The sequence below is a fragment of the Rousettus aegyptiacus genome, unplaced genomic scaffold, assembly GCF_014176215.1.
Source record: "Rousettus aegyptiacus isolate mRouAeg1 unplaced genomic scaffold, mRouAeg1.p scaffold_m13_p_3, whole genome shotgun sequence".
NCBI classification, from domain to species: Eukaryota; Metazoa; Chordata; class Mammalia; order Chiroptera; family Pteropodidae; genus Rousettus; species Rousettus aegyptiacus.
The window spans coordinates 144,632,056-144,651,011 of NW_023416306.1; the positions used below are offsets into that span (position 1 = coordinate 144,632,056).

Here is an 18,956-nt window from a genome sequence, read left to right on the forward strand (position 1 = left end):
CACAAAAAATGGAGACCAAAACCAACACACCACACACTGACTTAAAGAAAACAGAAACTATGTGGGGATGTGGAAATGATATACAAATCGTCAAACTACCCCAGAGAGAAAAGAGATTTTGAACTCAGGACGCAAAACAGAATGTTATAAGAAAGAACACAGAGAAAACTCTAGAGCTCTTAGAAAATGACAGAGGCTAAGAGAAATAAAAACTCAGTAGAAGGATTAGAAACTGAGTCTAAGGAAAACTCTAGACTATAGAGTGAAAAAAAGAAAAAAAATCATAGAACATTGTAGAAAGGGGTAAGAAAATTAAAAAATCAAGCCAAGGGATCTAATGTCCAAATAATAGGAAGGAGTTTCAATGAAGAAAAGAAAAAGGAGAAACTTATCAATAAAATAACTCAAGGGAATTTCCCAGAAGTGAAAAATAGGTATTTCCAAATGATAAAACATTCCCATTGAAAATCTAGAAGAGTAGATAAAAATAGACCAACAGAAAAAGACATCACCCATAGTATTTCATAATACTTGGTACCAAAAGAAGATTTTAAAGGTTTCCAGAAAGGAAGGAGAGAGAAAAATGTACTACTAAAAAGAATCAAGACTTTAATCGATCTGACACCAATACAAATGGGCAACATGTGAAAGGATGCGTGACATCACTAGCTATTAGGGAAATGCAAATCAAAACCACAGTGAGATACCATCTTGCACCTGTTAGAATAGCCGTTATCAACAGGACAAGTAATGACAAATGTTGGAAAGGATGTGGAGAAAAAGGAGCCCTCATACACTGCTGGTGGGAGTGCAAATTAGTACAGCCACTATGGAAAACAGTATGGAGTTTCCTCAAAAAACTAAGAATTGATCTACCACACGATCCAGCAATCCCTCTACTGGGTACTTACCTCAAAGACTTGAAAACATATATCCAAAAAGATATTTGCACATTGATGTTCATAGCAGCATTATTCTCAGTGTCAGGACATGGAAGCAACCGAAGTGTCCTACGATTGATGACTGGATAAGGAAGATATGGTACATATATACAATGAATTATTACTCAGCTATAAGAAGAGATGAAATACTGCCATTTGCAACAACATGGATGGATCTCGAGATTAGTATGCTTAGCAAAACAAGCCAGACAGAAAAAGTTGAAAATCACATTATATCACTTATATGTCTGATATGAACCTAAAAGCAACAAACAGGACAAACAAATGGAAACTCATGGACATGGACAATAGACTAGAAGTTGCCAGAGGATGGGGGGCAGGGAGGAGGTTGATGGGGTAAAAGGGGTCAAATACGTAGTGACAGAATGAAATCTAACTGTGGGCGGTGAACACGATGCAATACATATATGCCTTACTGTTGAATTGTACACTTGAAACTTACAGGATTTCATTAATCAACGTCACTATAATAAAAAACTTAAAAAAAAAGGTATAAAAATCTTGACAAATATACAAATAAATAAATAAATAAGAGAATCAAGACTTTAATCAATCTGACACTAAAGCAAAAACAATAAAAGCAAAAATAAACAAGGTAAACTACACTGAATTAAAAAGCTTCTGCACAGCAAAAAAAAAAAAAATCAATAAAATGAAAAGGTAACCTACTAAATGGGAAAATATATTTGCAATTCATATATCTGATAACAGGTTATCATTCAAAATATATAAAGAATCAAACAACTTAATAATGAAACAAATAATTTAATTAAAAAATGGGCAGAAGATCTGAATAGACAATTTTCCAGAGAAAACATACAGATGGCCAACAGGTACATTAAAAGGTGCTCAACATTATTATCCATCAGTGATATATAAATCAAAGCTATCACCTCACACCTGTTAAAATGGCTATTATCAAAAAGAAAAGAAATAGCAAGAATTGGCTAGGATATGGAGGAAAGAAAACACTTGTTCACTGTTGGTGGCAATGTAAATTTGTTCAGCCACCAGGGAAAACATTATGAAGGTTTCTCAAAAATTTTAAAATAGAACTACCATATGACCCAGCAATTCCACTTTTGGGTATTTATCTGAAAAAAACAAAATCACTGACACGAAAAGAGATGTACCCTCATGTTCACTGCAGCATTATTTACAATAGCCAAGATACAGAAACAACCCATTGTTAAATGAATAAATGAATGAATAAAATATGGTATATTTATATAATGGAATCTTATTCAGCCATCAAAAAGAATGATAACCCATTGATAAATGAATAAATGAATGAATAAAATATGGTATATTTATATAATGGAATCTTATTCAGCCATCAAAAAGAATGAAATTTTGCCATTTGTGACAACATGGACAGACTTCAAGGATAATATGCTAATAAGTGAAATAAGCCAGAGGAAGACAAATACCATGTGATATTACCTATATGTGGAATATAAAAAGCCAAACCCAAACCAAAACAAACAAAAAAGCCTATAGATATAGAGAACAAATTGTTGGTTGCCAGAGGCAGGTGGTGGAAAGATGAAAGAAATCAGTGAGGGGGGTCAAAAGGCACAAACTTCCAGTTATAAAATAATTAAGTTCTGGTAATGTAAAGTACGGCATGGTGACTAGAGTTAACAATACTGTATTGCGTATTTGAAAGTTGCTAAGATAGTAGATCTTAAAAGTTCTCATCACAAGATAAAAAAAGATGTTGCTTCTATTAAGGTGTTAAATGTTAACAACTAGAAACTGTGGTGATCGCTTTGCAATGTATACAAATATCAAATCATTATGTTGTACACCTGAAACTAATGTAATGTTATATGTCAATTATACCTCAATTTAAAAAATTAAAATTAAAAAAATAAAATAAAAACACATGAATGAAATCAATCTTCTGAATAGTTCCATTCAAAACTCAAAGACAAAAGAAGAATGCTTCAAAATTCTGTCATAAAATCATTTCTAACCTTTAAATCTCTACCCATTTGAACTATCAATTAAGTGTAAGGATAAATGAAAGAGATTTTAAGACATGTACAATCTCAAAAAAGACTGCATATTTTCTTTGGAGAATTGCTCCTTCAAAACGGACACAGGAAAAAAGGAGGTTCAAAAAAGCTAATGGCAAAGGGATTCCCGAGGACCATGAATGAAAGAAAATGTCAGGCTGAGAGCTGTGGATCAGGCCTATAGTCATTGGTCCAAACTAGAAAAAATCAAAACGCTCCAAAGACAAGTTGACCTCTACCTAATATGAGCATATTGAGATAAGAATTATACAGGAGAGTTTGGAAATAAAATAGAGTGAAGAACATGGAAAGCTAAGAAAAAAAAAAATTAATGACAATAATTACCCTCAGTAAAACAATACATTGCACAGAAAAATAATAATAGTATACATGTGACTCAGATATAAATAGTGTCTGGATAGTTGTGACAATGAAAACAGACTACTGATTCAACATAAATTATGATTTAAATATTTTTAGAAGACAGAAAATTGGAAAATGTATACATCTGTATATAGGGATGGTTATGGGACAGAGGACAGAAAAGAGAATGATATTTTCATCTTCCAAAGATGGAAGACAATACATAATAACTAAAACCGAAAATCTTCTCCAATAATGATGATGTTATTTAGAGATAAAAAGATAAATATTACCAAAAAGTAAAAATACTTTAAGGTAGTTTCTGAGAAATAATAATAATAAAAAAAAAGACATGGAGAACAGTAAACTATTTTATTACAATAAACCTTTTAGCACTATTTGGCTTTTTAAACTATGTGTATGTATTACTTTGATCTAAAGATTAAAATTTTTTTAAGGCAGATAATCTGAAATACCACGCAGATTAAATTAGAAGAATCCAGGAAAACCAGAAATTGAGAAAATATTTAGCATTACCTCCCCTCCATCTGTGGGTCCTGGGTCTCTTTTTGTGTATCAGCTGACTTCTCTAGTGCTGTCATATTAACCAAATCCCATTACGATCACCTTTTTTTCCTCTGGAAATTTCTCTATAAAGACTAAATTAGCAGTTAAAAGTCACATAGCTATAGGAAGGCTCTTATCAAACAATAGAAGCCACTGCAATTTCCCTTTGGGTGAAGGGACACATTTATTTCAAGGTGTGTATATTTCTAAAATACACTTACATGGTTTTCTTTCTTTAGCAGATAAAAACGAAATGGATATTTCTGCATCTGACGAAAGTTGAAACAGTCCTAATCTTATGTTGCCTCTATAGAATAGAATATCAAAACTTTTATCATCAAATTCTGTCTGTGATACAGTTTCCAAACCATTCAAATTCCCAGGTGGTTCCTTTCTGTAGCCAGTAACCAAAAAGAGATTTGTAGTTTAACAGATTCATTCATTTATGCCAGGACTCACTCATGATTGAGGATGAAGTAAACATTGGCACGCGTGTGCAAGCGCACGCACACACACACAGACATAGTATTTTTGGTCCCTCTAAGTCCTAGTTCTTCCTAATGGCCCCTCTGCTGTCCTCTCCACTGAAACAATGGCAGTAACTTTTCAAGGGGAGTGCAGATGCAGCTGAGAACAATGAAAGCAGTGTAGCTTTGAGTTTCAAATTAGACTTTTTAAAAGCCCATAGCCAAAACAATAATCTTGAAAGTATAGATTTCCTTTGCAAGTGCCAGGCCCTTGAGACAGCAAATGGCTTCCTTTGTTGTTGTTGTTTCTTGTTGTGTTTTGTTTTTACAGTTAAAATCTTAGCAGTTTTCCTAGAAAACATGGGGGGAGGGGCTGGGAGCTGTGAAACAAAGGTGGGCAGAATAGAAGGAAATTGATGTGGAAAAAAATAATGGGAAACCAAAAGCAACAGAGAAGTGTGCCTGTTTCAAGCCAGCCACAATTTATAGATCTAAGATTCATCTGATATGTTTAAACCCACCACTAAAATATATCTAGAAAACCTGTGTGGTTTTGCTTTGCTCTGAATCTACAAGTTATCAAATATGGTGTATCAAAATCAATTCATTTGTTCAAAAAAATTTACTGAGCACCTACTATGCTCTCGTTACACCAGAAATAGAGTCAAATCAGACGATCTCCTTGCCTTTGTGGCTTCCATTTTAGTTGGATAGACAAGCAGTAAACATATATAGAGAGAATTAAAGGATATAATTACAGACCATAATAAAGGGGTAATGAGACAGGGACACTTTAGACAGACTGGGAAAGAAAGTTCTCGTGGCAGGAAACGAGAGAAAAGAGGCGTGAATTATCAATCCTTGATTATTTTTTCCACATAGAGCTAAGAAGAAAAAAAGAGTCCTTGAAGAGTCTCTTTTCTTCTGGCATCATCATCTTAGCTCCTTCCTGCTGCTGCCTGCCAGCCAGCACCCCATGCTCTGAGTGTTTTCTCCACCCTCCTCTGAAATCTCAGCTTCTCTTTTCACTGTGACAGTGAGCTAGTTTAAAACACGGTGCATGCTGGTGTGCTGATAAGGGCTAGAGACTTTCACCTTTCAGAGACTAAAATAGTAGTTTAACAGGGGCCTTTGGGAGGGAAGGGCACACAAAGGAGGGATCATCAGGCAAAGCGATCAGAGAGATATCTGGAAGTTGGCTGGAGCCCCTTAAATTATTCCTTGTACAAGGACACTGCTCAGCCTATCAGGAGAGCTGTTCTTCCAATAATTTGTTCCCAATATCATGGTTTTCAATATTTAAGAGACAGACAGAGTAAAACGATTTAGCAAAGCAAACAGAGAAGCAAGAGCCAGAGCAGTGGGAAAGCGACCAGAGAGAGCTAAACACCAAAGAAGCCAAAGGAGATGCTTCCATATGGATGAAAATGTGTCTGTGAAATTACTTTGAGAGTTACTACAGGGGAAGAAGTCCACTTTCAATAAGCAGTAGATTGAGATAAGAAATTAAAGACACAAGCTTTAGGAAACATGCCTAAAAATAGAAGAATTGGTGGAAATAAAACATCACGTTACAAAGCAAATCTATGTCCTCACTCTGAACCCCTCCACAGAAGTCTAGACTCACATATCTAACTGCCCACTCAACATGACAAACGACCATCCCCAACTTAGCACACCAGTTGTTTGCACTGAAAGCCTTAAAGTAAATCCTAACCCCCACTTTCTCTCATACCCTCATATTTTGTTGGTCCTAACTATCTGTCCAGAATCTAACTAATTCTAGCTACCACTGCCATATCTCTCACCTTGATAATTAACCTGTCTGCTCTCTTCCATCCTTGACCAGTTACAGTCTAAATTCCACACAGCAGTCAAATTGATCTTTATAAAACATAAGACAATGAACAGAAAAAGAGATTGCCACTCTTGGACCCAAAATCCTCTACATCCTTCCCACCTGACTTAAAAAAAAAAAAAAAAAAGCCACTACACTTTGGCCTACAAGGTTGTGCGTGGTTTGGCTGTCCCCTCACCTTTACCCCCCACCCTTTCTCTAGCCTGCCTTTGTCATAGGAGGGTCAGGAATGAAAGAAATGTGCATCTGCTACGCTATCCTTTCTTTTACAGATGAAGAAAAGGAAGGCCGTCTGCTGAGATGAAGAAGAACAGTCATAGGTTTAGTAGAAGTGGGAAAAATATATGTAAGAGTTGCATAATAGCTGCTCAGCGAATGTGAGAGGGAGATGACCTAAAATAAATAAAGATTCAGAAGACTGTGGATTTTAGTGGCACCTGTTTACATGGCTGTGTGGTTTACACCAAATTGTGCTCCGAGATCTTGGAACAGGAACAGAAGAGGCAGGTACATCCCAATTGTGTTCATGATTGGAAGGACCAACTGGGAAATTTTTAGGGCATGGTGAAGCAAAAGGACAAGGATGATGAACCTAGAGTGTTGGAGTGTGCATGGGGGGCTGGGGAAATGATGCTGTTCTCTAGGTAGGCCCTCCTAGAAGAGAGTTGGGGAGTTGAGGTCTTTCCTAAAGAAACTGACAAACTCAAAGGAGGTAAGAAAAGTTCTGATGTCTATGGTTCCCATCCCAAAGTCCCATTAAAAGAGTCAACCATGTCTCCTTTGCCAAAGTTTAAGAAGTATGAGGTATGAGTCTAAGCGTCCTTCCCTTATATTCATTTTAAATCAGTAAGGCCCCAAAATTAGACTTTCACAAATGAAGACTTTTGGGTGTTGTTAAAAAAAAAAAGACAGCATCTAAAACAGTGGTCCCCCACCTTTTTAGCACCAGGGGTTGGTGCTCCTATGAGAATCTAATGCCTGATGATCTGAGGTGGAGCTGAGGCGGTGATGCTAGCGCTGGAGAATGGCTGCAAATACAGATGAAGCTTCAGTCACTTGCCCACCACTCACCCAGTTCTTAACAGGCTACAGGTCGGGTACTAATCTACGGCCCACGGTTTGGGGACGCCTAATCTAAAAGGCAGTTCAAGAGTTAGCTGCAGAATTTTTTTTTAAAGCCTCTAGTATTTCAAGAGATTCAAATTGGATATAGCTCTCATCCCAGAGAAATCTTACTTATACACACAGCCCAAAGCCAGGACCATGTGTCTGGCATCTGAACTCCCAAGAAGGCTTAACTCAGTCATCGCAATTTATGTAAATATTAAATAAGTAGGTAATAAGCAGTCACTTGGAAACTGGCTTAGAAATTGCTCCAAAGAAAATCCCCTCTCTGAGCATACCAAAGCAATTCTTAAATCCATTTGTAAAGGACATTTATGGTAACATGTTCTAAATACATTCATCTATGAATCTATTAAAATTTCAACCTGTGGGAAAAAAATGTTAAATATTTTATTTTAATCAAAATTAAGATCACAAGTCAATTGACTCTCGATACACATGTGTAAGGATTATGTAAATCTCCAATGTTTTTCTCTAACAGAGCACTACTTCACCTACCAGGTAACAACCTGCCCCAGGCAGCATCTGCATTCATAGGTATCAAAATTAAATTTATTGAAAGGTCACCAAATAACCTTGTAGTCATCAGTAAATAAAACTTTGCCCTGAGTAAAATATCTGTTCTTAAAAAGTGGAATTCCATAAAAACTTCTCTTTAATTCAATTTTATTTTCTATTTTATAACACAAAGGAAAAATTCCATTGTTATGTAATACATCTAATAATCTAACTTAAATATACATTTTTGAACTTGAAAACTGATTCAGAAAAAAGAAACATTGGCAGTGAAAAATATTGTATATGCATAATCTACCTACACTAAGTTAATGGCTACTTATAAAATTATTTTCCTTTGTATAGAAAAAAAGGTTATAGATTCCATAAAGACAACTCCCCTCAACTATCCAATGAAACTACTCACTGAAGGTCGCCAATGACCTTCTAATGCCATTCAGATCTTGCCTGATGTTGTCCATTTGTCTTGTCGTTCTCCCTTCCTTCTTGAAGTTCTCTCATCCTTTGTTAGCCAACAAATGCTTCTTTAGGAGCCATGCTTCCTTTTTACACCTCTAGGATCTCTTCTTAATCTCTCTGTGGCCCTTCTCCCTCAAGTGTCCACCCTTGGCCAGCTGCATTCTGACACTATCCTACCCTCTCTTGACATCAGTTACTTTCCCTACACTGACTCCCAAAGAGATGGCTCCATGCCTCACATCTCTGAAACCTAAACCACCACCCTTCTAACTGCCTAACCTATGGACATCTCCAACCAAAGGACCTGCAAGCACCTCACACTGAACGTGCCCAGAAAAGAACTACCCTCTTCCCCCAGTCATGTCTGCTCCTTCTTTCCTAACTCAGAAAAGAACTTTGTCATTCACTCAGCTAAATTCCTTCTTCAACCATATCTGACACATTCATCTATTCACCAATTACAACTTTAAAAAGTTTCAAGAACTTTACATATAATCTCTTTTTCAGTATTCCAAATCGCTGCAATGTAGAGACTATTATCTTCACTTTTCAGATGATGGTTTAGATAACTGATGTCAATACTTAATAAATAGTAACAAAATTAAACCCAAGTTTGTCTTACTCTAATGGTCTTTTTCACAAACCATGTCGTGTGTCCTGGACTGTGGGAAACTATGGCCAATGTGCCTAACTGGCCTGCTACCTGTTTAAAGTTTTATTGGAACATTGCCACGTTCATTAATTTATGTCTATGGTTGCTTTAGTACTACAACAGCAGAGGGGTAGTACTTGTAACAAGTCCATAAGGGCCACAAAGCTGAAATAGTTACTATCTGGCCTTTTACCAAAACAAACAAACAAACAAACAAACAAACAAACAAAAAACGGATTTTGCCAATTCTAAAACTTACAATTTTCCATATTCCTATCTCCTTAATGTCTTCCTGAATTAGAGAAATAGCCTCCTCACTGATTTCTCAGCCCACCGCCTTTCTCTCCTCTTATCCACCTTCCATGGATTTATCCCACTACCTTTAGAAAAAAATATAAACTTTTTATTAAGCTATGCAGGCCTTTACATATCCTAATTCCTTCCTTCCTCCCCATCCTCATCTACTTTCCTGTCAAGCCAAAGTGAAATACATGGAGTCCCACAGAAAGGCCAAGCCATTTCATACCTGCTGTTTTTTTTTTCCCCACATGTTCTCTCTACCTGGATAAGTACCTAAATCTTGCTTCATTTACCTTCTGTCTGTATTCTGAGCTCAAGTTACTTCTTCCTACAAATCTTCCCATATTCTATAGGCTGAGCTAGATGAACCTCTTTCATTCATTCATTCATTCATTCACTCATTCATTCTACATATGTTTGATGAGTACAACTATCAACTAGGCACAATGCTCCATGCTAAATATGCAATGATGAACAGGACAAAAACACAGACCCTGCAATCACTAGCTTTACAGTTCAGCCCAACTTCTCTGTTCACCTGTTCACAGTCTTAGCTCTTAGCTCACAGTAGAGAGAGAGTTGAGATGAAGGCAAAGGTGGAGGTGGGGGTGGGGTGAGGGTGAGGGTCAGAGTTGAGGAGAGGAGAATGAGAGAGAAAGAAAGATGATTCTGTGATTTTCCTGTGTAGCACTCACTATATCACTGACTTATTGAGGGCCAGGAAGTATCTAGTTTGTCTCCCTAATATCAATACCTACCAGAAAACCTGGGTCAAGGCTGATTGAATTAAACAGTTTTGAATGATACAAGGATACAAGGGAGTTCCAGAGATCAAGCTCTTGCAAAGAGGCCAGCTAATTAATAGGTCATTAAGAAAATGTCTTCTTGTATTCTGGGAAAATTAAGCTCTTAACAGAATCTGAGAGGTTTTGTGAAAAGGTGACTAAACATAAAAAGAAATATGAGTGTAAGAAAACATTCCCGCAAAAGATACAAGTTCTACTTTGAATAAGAAATATGGACTAAAATGCACATCGCTCAGTCTTTCTCTAACTACTGGCCTATATATCCGAAACTACTAAATTATGAAAAAAAGGTGCCTATAACCCTGAACTTAGGCTCCACAAAATGTTTCCTCAAGGATAGTCAAGTCATTAAAGAGAAGAAAAAAAGAAAAATTCTTTTTTATAAGCAGGGGTAAAGCAGATACAAAGAATTGACCCAGTTTCCAAAATAAACATTAAGCTTAAAGCTCTTTCCATCTGGCTAAAACTAAAACCAGAAATGAAAAATCAGCATGTTCACACTCCATTGCCTATCTACACCACAAGAGCAAGGGCAAAAAAAAATTAACATATACTTAATATTGTATCTGAGTCACCTGAAATTTCATATTACGATTTGTAGAGGAGGAATTTTTTTAATATTGGAAAATGGTAAGAACTCATGTTTAAACCTGTCTGGATATCCATCTGGGCCAAGCATCCTTCAGAGTCCCCACTGGCATGGTGTATAGACATCTCCCTGGCCCCATTTCTCTGACCTGAGGCAAATGTCTTTTAGTCTTCCTAGCTGCCTAATTTCTATATGAGAAAACACTTTCCTTTCCAAAAGCATATCTTTTTCTCTATAATATCCCCTGACAGTCTCCCTCTTAACTCTTTAGTGAAAATATTCTATACAAAACATATCTTACTCTTCATAAAACAAGGTATGCAATTTATGTGAAAAACTTTAAAACCTTTATGTGATACTTCTTCCTTTACCATATTAATCTCATCTCCAATATCAGACCAATTCTATGGACGGTGACATCTAGAAAAGGACCTAGAAGTCATTTATTTTAACTCCTACATTTCATAATTGAAAAAACTAAAACCTAGAGAGATTCGGACTCCCCAAGGTCACACAGGCCTTTGCCCTCAACTTATTCTATATTCTCCCAATCTCTGGGTCTACCCATCTTCTATTTATTTCCTTTTCCTATGGAGAGGAGTAAGGGCAAAGCCCATAATCTCAGCTTGGCTTTTATCTGAACTGCACAGAGGAAGTTAAATTAGCTCATCAACTGGAGAATATGATGCGTGGCATGAGTCTCCTCTGCATGATGCTGAGTGACCAGTGTGTAACTAAGTGCTCCCAGTGGCACTTAACCACCCACGTGGAGATTTAAATTTCCCTTCATACACATCCTACTGGCAGATGGTCCTGCTATACCTCTAAATATGCTAAATATTTGCCTTCTGCATTATAAAACATACTAGTCAATTACGGAAAGTTCTTAAGACTGAGTTATCATCAATTACACTCAATTTGAAAATGGCAGATTAGCATTATTATGACTGGGATTCCTGTCTACCAACTAAACCTCAGCAATTCTCATATTTATAGCTTTTAGTTTTGCTTTGTTGTACTTTTAAAGATGGCATCCCAGCAGGACAGATTCTGATTGTCAAATACCACATGAGTCAGGCTGCCTTATTTTAGCAGCAAACCAGGCAGCAATGGAATAAGTAAAAATGCTTTTAAATAAAATAAATACCCAAAGTCCAACCTTATAGTCCTTTAAAATATGCTGTCTACATGTTTGCTAATGTATTTAATATTTAATAATATATTAAAACAAAATAAAGCAAGCTATATAGTTTATTTGCTTTGTTATATATAAATATATATTTATTTGCTTGGTTATATATATATTTGCTTTGTTTTGTTATATTTATAACAAATTTGGTCAGACACATTATTAATGGCCAAAAGTTATTCATAACATCTTTTTATTTGTTTTTTTTATTAAATTATAATGAAAGATAAAAACTATCATTCTTAATAATAGATGGCTTAAACTAAAATGTAATTTATGTGATTATTTAGTAATGAAGAAGAAACTAAGTAAATCTTTCTTGATAAATCTTTAGAAGAGGATCCATAAAAATACATTAAGACAAAATGATAATATCAAAAAAATTCCATTCTCATATTCCTTTCATTTATAGCCACCAAAACAAATCATTAGTGTGCTAAGGTGTTTTGTGAATAGAAGCAAAATTAGTCAGTCTGTTAATCTTTGGGGAAAAAAATTATTAAGGGCTCAATAATAAGATTATATAAATGAAATGGATTAAAAAGTCAGAAAGGCATCATTAAGTATTTACTGAAAAAATTAGTAAAGAGATTACCCCACATCTTGATCTTAAAAAAAAAAAAAAAGTATGTTATTTTCCAGAACTGCTACAGAACCAAACTGCAAAAATACCTTGTTTCACAAGGCACTTAGTAGTGAATTTTGTGAACGTCGGCAGAGCAATCAGGTTCATTCATGAATGGACAGAAACAGAGAAATGGGGGGAACTGACTCTCCTGGAATAGTGATGGCTGCTGTCAGAGCCGTGGAGCTCACCCAAGGCATGCCAAAACTGAGAAAAGACAAAGTTAGGGTAAAGAATACATGGTGGTAGACATATGTTGAGAAGATCCAAACAACTTTCCATTTCCAGAATCTGAGCAGGAGAATTCTTTATCTTGGGCAACTGTAGAAACAAAAGGTGTAAGTCTAAAAAATTCCTAGGGAGCAGGTAAATGGCAAAAAATTGGGGGATCTTGCCAACATAGAAGGGAACAAAAAGAAACATAAGGTCTAGATTTGAAGGTAGTCCATTGACATTGAAGATTCGTTCAATGTCACAAGGAGAATCTTGAGACTATGTTCCTGCACAGAGTCTATGTGCAATTCAGCATGGGGAAGGAGTGGGGCAGAGGAACGTAGGAGTCAGAGAAGATAGGCCATTAAAAAAAAAAAAAAGAGGGCTCATAAAGGACATAGGAACTGCAATTGCTGCCACTGAAATTTCTAAATATTGCTAGAAGGCATGAAAATTTCAGATGACTTTCTCTAGAAAAAGAAGCTATCATTTACAAGTAGTGATCATTTTTTTCTATAGAATATAGGCAGTTGGTATTTCCAACAACCTTTTGATAAAATATTTTTCTTGGTTCCTGCGTTATAAGGTTACAAGCAGTGCTTCTAAAACAGCGGACGTGGAATCCTAAGCATGAACCTTTCTGATTTCTCTTTCTCTCCCTTCCTCCCTCTCCATCAATTCCCCAGTCCCAGCGCCCCTCTCCTTTCTCCTCTCTCCTCCCTCCCTTCCTCCCTCATCCCTTCTTCACCCTCCCTCCCCCTCTCTCTCTGTCTCTCACACACACACACACACACACATCTCTGGCTACATCCATGGCTAACACATATTGGGTTCTGAGAACACTGGTGGTTTGCTTTGTTTGTTTTCCTCAGTATTATTGTAGGGGGAAAAAATCATACTAAGATTGAAAACAGCTGCAACAGCCACATTTGGCTGATATTTTGTGCAATGTGTATCTAATAAATTTTGGAATTATGGGAAGTTACTGTAACACTTCATGGGTCTTGACAGTTTTCTATTTTCTTCTTAGGTTGTTGCAAAGGAAAGATGCCATGAAATTACTAAGGACCCAAGGTCTAAGAAGAAAATTAAAAGGCATCTCCTTGGAACATTCTGGCTATAGAAACTGAAACTTATTCAGAGACATAAAAAGAAAACCTAAATCAATAGGCAAAAGATGTCAGAAATTGGTTTATTAACAGAAAACAACTGCTCAGATGTTGAAAGGAAATAATGGAAATTCAAAAGGAAAAGACCAACTTTAATGCAAGGTCTTCATCTTGAAATCAAGACAAGAACTGAAGAAAAGGGAAAGGAAAGAGCAGAAATAAATTTTTATGTAGCAATATAATTGGCCATCCATAATGTCAAGAAGGAATGGGACCAACTCTGAACCAAATGAAGTTCTGACAACTCAGCTGAATCTATGTGAAAATTTCCAATGGATGTAGATTCAGAAGATAAATGATAAAACATTGTGAGAGAAAGAGTTGTTGGTGCTTCCACTGATTAGCCTCTTACAGCTTATCATCAAGCCTAGTGGGAGATTTAGGGTTGGGGTACTCCATCTGAAGGGGCCACAACACTCCTAAAGGCAGACGGAAAGCCCTGAGCTCACCAGGACTTTCACAAAGGAATCAGGGCCAAATTTCAAAGACTGCATTTTCCTGGCACATATCTTCATCAGAGACTTAACTGGAGTGGATTCAGGACAGGAGATACTATGACCATCAGGATATCTTCAAGTTCATTCATTCATACAACATATTTAGATTGAGCATGGTATTAAAAAATGTTTAATTATTAAAAAGTTGGGTGTATAGAAGCAAAAAAAAAAAAAAAAAAAAAAAGGCAGACAAAGGCCCTACTCTTGTGGAGCTTACTTACTGAAGGAAAGAAAAACAGAGTCAGAGCCAACATGGTTTTAGGTCTTAGTGGGTAAAATGAAGAAGAAAAAGGTTAAAGGTCAGAGGACAAGGGAGACAGGCACTGGAATAGTTTTTTATAGTAGAGAAGAATTTCTGAATTATAGTATGGAGAAATTTCTGAATATATTGGGAGGAATTTCTGAAGAGGACATATGAATGGAGATTGGCATGAATTCATGGCTTAATACAGAGGAGAGATGTTTTAAGCAGTGAGGAAAACAAGTACAAATACCCTGAGACAGGACTCAGCTTGATGTGGACAGAATGCCAGACGGCTGGGGTGGATTGAGTAGAATAAGGCAAGGTAGGGAATGGAAGTGGAGTGAGGGAGGCAGGCAAGGCCAGACCACTCAGGCTTTGACAGAAGGGGTAGGGAATCTGGATTTTATTTTATGTGCACTGGAAAAATAGGAGGGCTTTGAGCAGAGGAATGGTGTGATCTAATTTATTTTAAAAGGGCCACTCTGGATAGAGATTGTGGGATAAGAGTAGAAACAGAAGGAATACGTAGGAGAGTACTGCAAATATCCAGGTCACTGATGGTAGTGACTTGGTCTTGGGTGGTAAGTTATGGAAGGGAAGAGAAATAATCAAATGAATTCTGAAGGTAAAGTGAACAGAACTTGTTACAAATAGATGTAATACAAGAGAAAAAAACAGGCACTTAGGATGGTTTCCAGGTTTGGGACCTGAGAAACAAAATGAATAATGGTGTCCTTTAACTTTTCTTATTATTCTCTTGTGAAAAACCTAACTATGCTAGTATATCTATTTTGTAAAATAGTTTGCCAATTTCTTAAAAGAAAAACTAAACATATACTTACCATATATCCCAGCAATCATATTTCTGGGTATTTATCTCAGAGAACTGAGAACTTATGTCCAAACAAAAAACCGTTCATAGCTGCTTCATTTATGATAGCCCCAAACTAGAAACAACCGAAACGTCCTTCCATAGAAGAATGGTTAAACAGCAGTATACCAAACCATGAAATAGTACTCAGAAATAAAAAGGAACAAACTATTGATATACTCAACAACTCAGACGGATCTCAAGAGGATTATGCTGAGTAGAAAAAGCCAGTTTCGAAAGGTCAACATTTTGTATGAGTCCATTTATAGAATAACATTCTCAAAAAAAAAAAAAAATTATAGAGATGAAGAATAGAGTGACAGTTCCCAGAGAGTTAGTTAGGGATGCTTGGAGAAAAGGATGGGTTTGACTATAGAGCAGTAACATGAGGGACATAGTTGTGGTAATGAGACAATTCTGTACTTCAGTGGTAGTTACAGGAATCTATCTACACGCGACAGAATACCATAGAACTATAAACACATGTCATACCAATGTCAGTGTTGGTCTTGTTCTAGAGTTTTATAAGATGCAACTATGGGAGGAAACCAGGTGAAGGACACAAAGGCCCTCTCTTTACTATGTTTGCAACTTCCAGTGAATCTGTAATTACTTGAAAATAGACTTTTTTTAAAAAAAATCTAATTATGCCCAAGTGTAAGGCAAAATGCATTATATAAATACTAAAAGCAGTATAGCAATAAATATTACATCTGACAAAATGTCATCTCCTGAACTTATAAAGTACTTTTTTGCTAATACATCTTACCATTTTGGTGTGTAGGCAACAGTTTAATTAATCATCAGGATCTCTTTGTATGTAAGAACATTTTTCTTCTAAAAGACTCTGGTGTAAACAGCATTTGGAATTCTCACTTTGTCTGTTACCTTTAACCAGCAAATAGAACCTGTGAGTTCTTATTTCTGTACCTGTGCAAAGGAGTATAGAGGTACAGAAGCTAAGCAATTGCTAATATTGGTGTTCCAATAGCTTTCAGACATTCTAAACTCTGAAAACTACTTTGCCTAAACCCAAGATATTGACCCATTATGAGCCAGCTGATAATCTAACATCTTTCCCATCAGCGTCAAAATATAAACCTCTGTAATTTGAAACCTTAACATAGAGGGCTTAGACCAAAAACCAATGACCACGATCCAAAGGCTTAACAGCTGATAGTAACACTAATCACACCTCCGGGTCCATGATCATAAGGTTACTTTAGATATCAGAACTAGGTTAGGATAAATCACCTAACTCGGAGGTCTGGACAGTGGTCAAGTCTTCCTAAGATCTTCTTTTACAACAGCTTCTTTAGCATGTATTTCCATAGTGTTCTGGTCTTCTGATGTCACCCAGTCCCAGTCTGAGTGTAGAATTTGAGGGTCTTTGGGTCTGTTAGAGAGCATTTTACTCCCAAGAACACCGTCAAGGCATTTAGTACTCAGGTATGCATGTTAAATCCTAGACACCCTTGTCCTTCCTGAAAAGATTTTACTATATTTATCAATCCTTACATTCTTCCAAATAGGCATATATCTAATGTAGAGTGTCTATAATGGAGATTAGATTGATAGACCTTTTGTACTAGTCTTAATTGTAAAAACCTGCATAGATCTGTATCCTGAAATCAATTTTAATTCAGGCATTTGATTATTAGGTAAAATATTTTTTCAACTGGGTATCTCACAACAGATTATGTCTGCTGTTCTGGAATTCAATGAACATTGTGAACAGAATTAAATCAGAGAGTTCCCATTCTGATGTTTATATCACTCTGTCCACACTGTTTTAAATGTGTTAATACAGTCCAAAAAAATAAAATATATTATTTTGCATTTTCACTTTCTAAGGATGAATAAAAATTAAACCAATGCAAATGATGTGGATTAAACACCTTTCTGAAGACAAAATAGTTTCATTTCAATACTGCCAGAGTTTGGAGCCTGGAAAACAGCCAAGGACAATGATTTACATAAATAAAAAAATAAAAACAAGGTACTTACAGCCAACCATCATCATGGCCACGGAAAACATCTTTTCCACATCTGTGGTAGGAGCTATGTTTCCAAATCCTATGGTTGTAAGGCTTGTCATGGTAAAGTAGAGAGAGGACACATACAGTGAATCCTTGCTGGGTCCTCCTTCCCATATTCCTGCACTGGCATTGTATCGATAGGGGGTCCCAATGCTCAAGGCCAGCTGGTAGAGCCAACTGTCTATTTGGATGGTGTTCGTGACTTCGTCGATGACTTCGTAGTCCCCAATGCTGTACCATATGCAGGCCAGCCAGTGGGCAACTAGTCCAAACACACACACCAGAAGCACGAGGACCGCTGCTCCATATTCTAGGTAATGGTCCAATTTCCTAGCAACACGGCCCAGTCGCAAGAGACGCACCACCTTTAAAGAACTGAACAGACTGCTGATTCCCTGAATAAAAGACAAGAAATGACAAAACATCTTCAGAAAAGAAAAAGTTGGGGGAACGGTACAGTGGCTCACCCTCATGAAGTTGATCCCCCATTTATATTCTAAGAACATACATATAATATAGTTCTGACTTTTCAACAAAAAAAAGCTAAAATTATTTTAAAATTTTTAATGTAGGTTCCTCCCCACTTAGAAACAATAAATTTGTAAATTATTATGCAAAATGACTTTTCATTAGATAAGAAAGACCATGTTTATTTTTATAAGTACAGTATAAATAGCACAGAGGAAAAAACAAAGGAGAAAACTGCTCAAATGCAACATATATAGAGGAGAGAAATATGATGAGTCCAGACCTTTTATTTCTTCTCCTATAAAACATTTCCTCTAAAAGATTTATTTTTATTTCTTACTTTATAATAGCTATGAACAGCAAAATTTCTAAAAAGGAATCCCAACCTTACAGACAAGCAAACAGGAAATACTTCTGTGCATATGGGAAGAATAAGCAGATGTCACCATTGGATTCCACTACCTCCTGCCACAGTCATGATAAGCCCTAACATTTGTAGAGCTCTAAGAAAGTGAAGAATGAAACCTTGAATGGGTACATTACCTACCAAATCTTACCATCCTCTAGAAATAGTCATAGAAAAGAATACCATAAGCCAAAAAAAAAAAATCACATTTTGTTGAGAAGCTTAAAATTCCAAATATTGCATTATCCACATGGAAATTAGCATATACTTTCTTTAATATAAAAGTCTTGTAGTTACTTTTTTGGAAGCATATAATAAGCCACCCGGGAAGATTAGACACATGCATCCCTGACACAAGAAGGAAAGATAGAGCAGTGATCTGGGAAGCCCCTCATCTGATCATTATCTCCAAGTCTCATGGATTCCATGACTTCCTTTCTACTAATTCTATCTTCCATAAGGAAGACAAGGAATCTAACATAACTTACTCTGATTTAATTCTGATCAACACAGAGGAACTGGTTAGGGTAGCAGAATAGATGTAACATTA

At 36.3% G+C, this 18,956-nt stretch overlaps 1 protein-coding gene across 1 annotated transcript in view; it reads right to left on the bottom strand.

The window, feature by feature from the left end:
* Window positions 1–18,956, bottom strand: part of KCNH5 (potassium voltage-gated channel subfamily H member 5) — a 251,229-nt gene that overhangs the window by 160,150 nt on the left and 72,123 nt on the right. Inside the window, exon 7 of the mRNA XM_016141793.2 lies at window positions 17,501–17,927. Coding sequence (XP_015997279.1) covers window positions 17,501–17,927 — 427 coding nt within the window. The remainder of the gene's footprint in view (window positions 1–17,500; window positions 17,928–18,956) is intronic.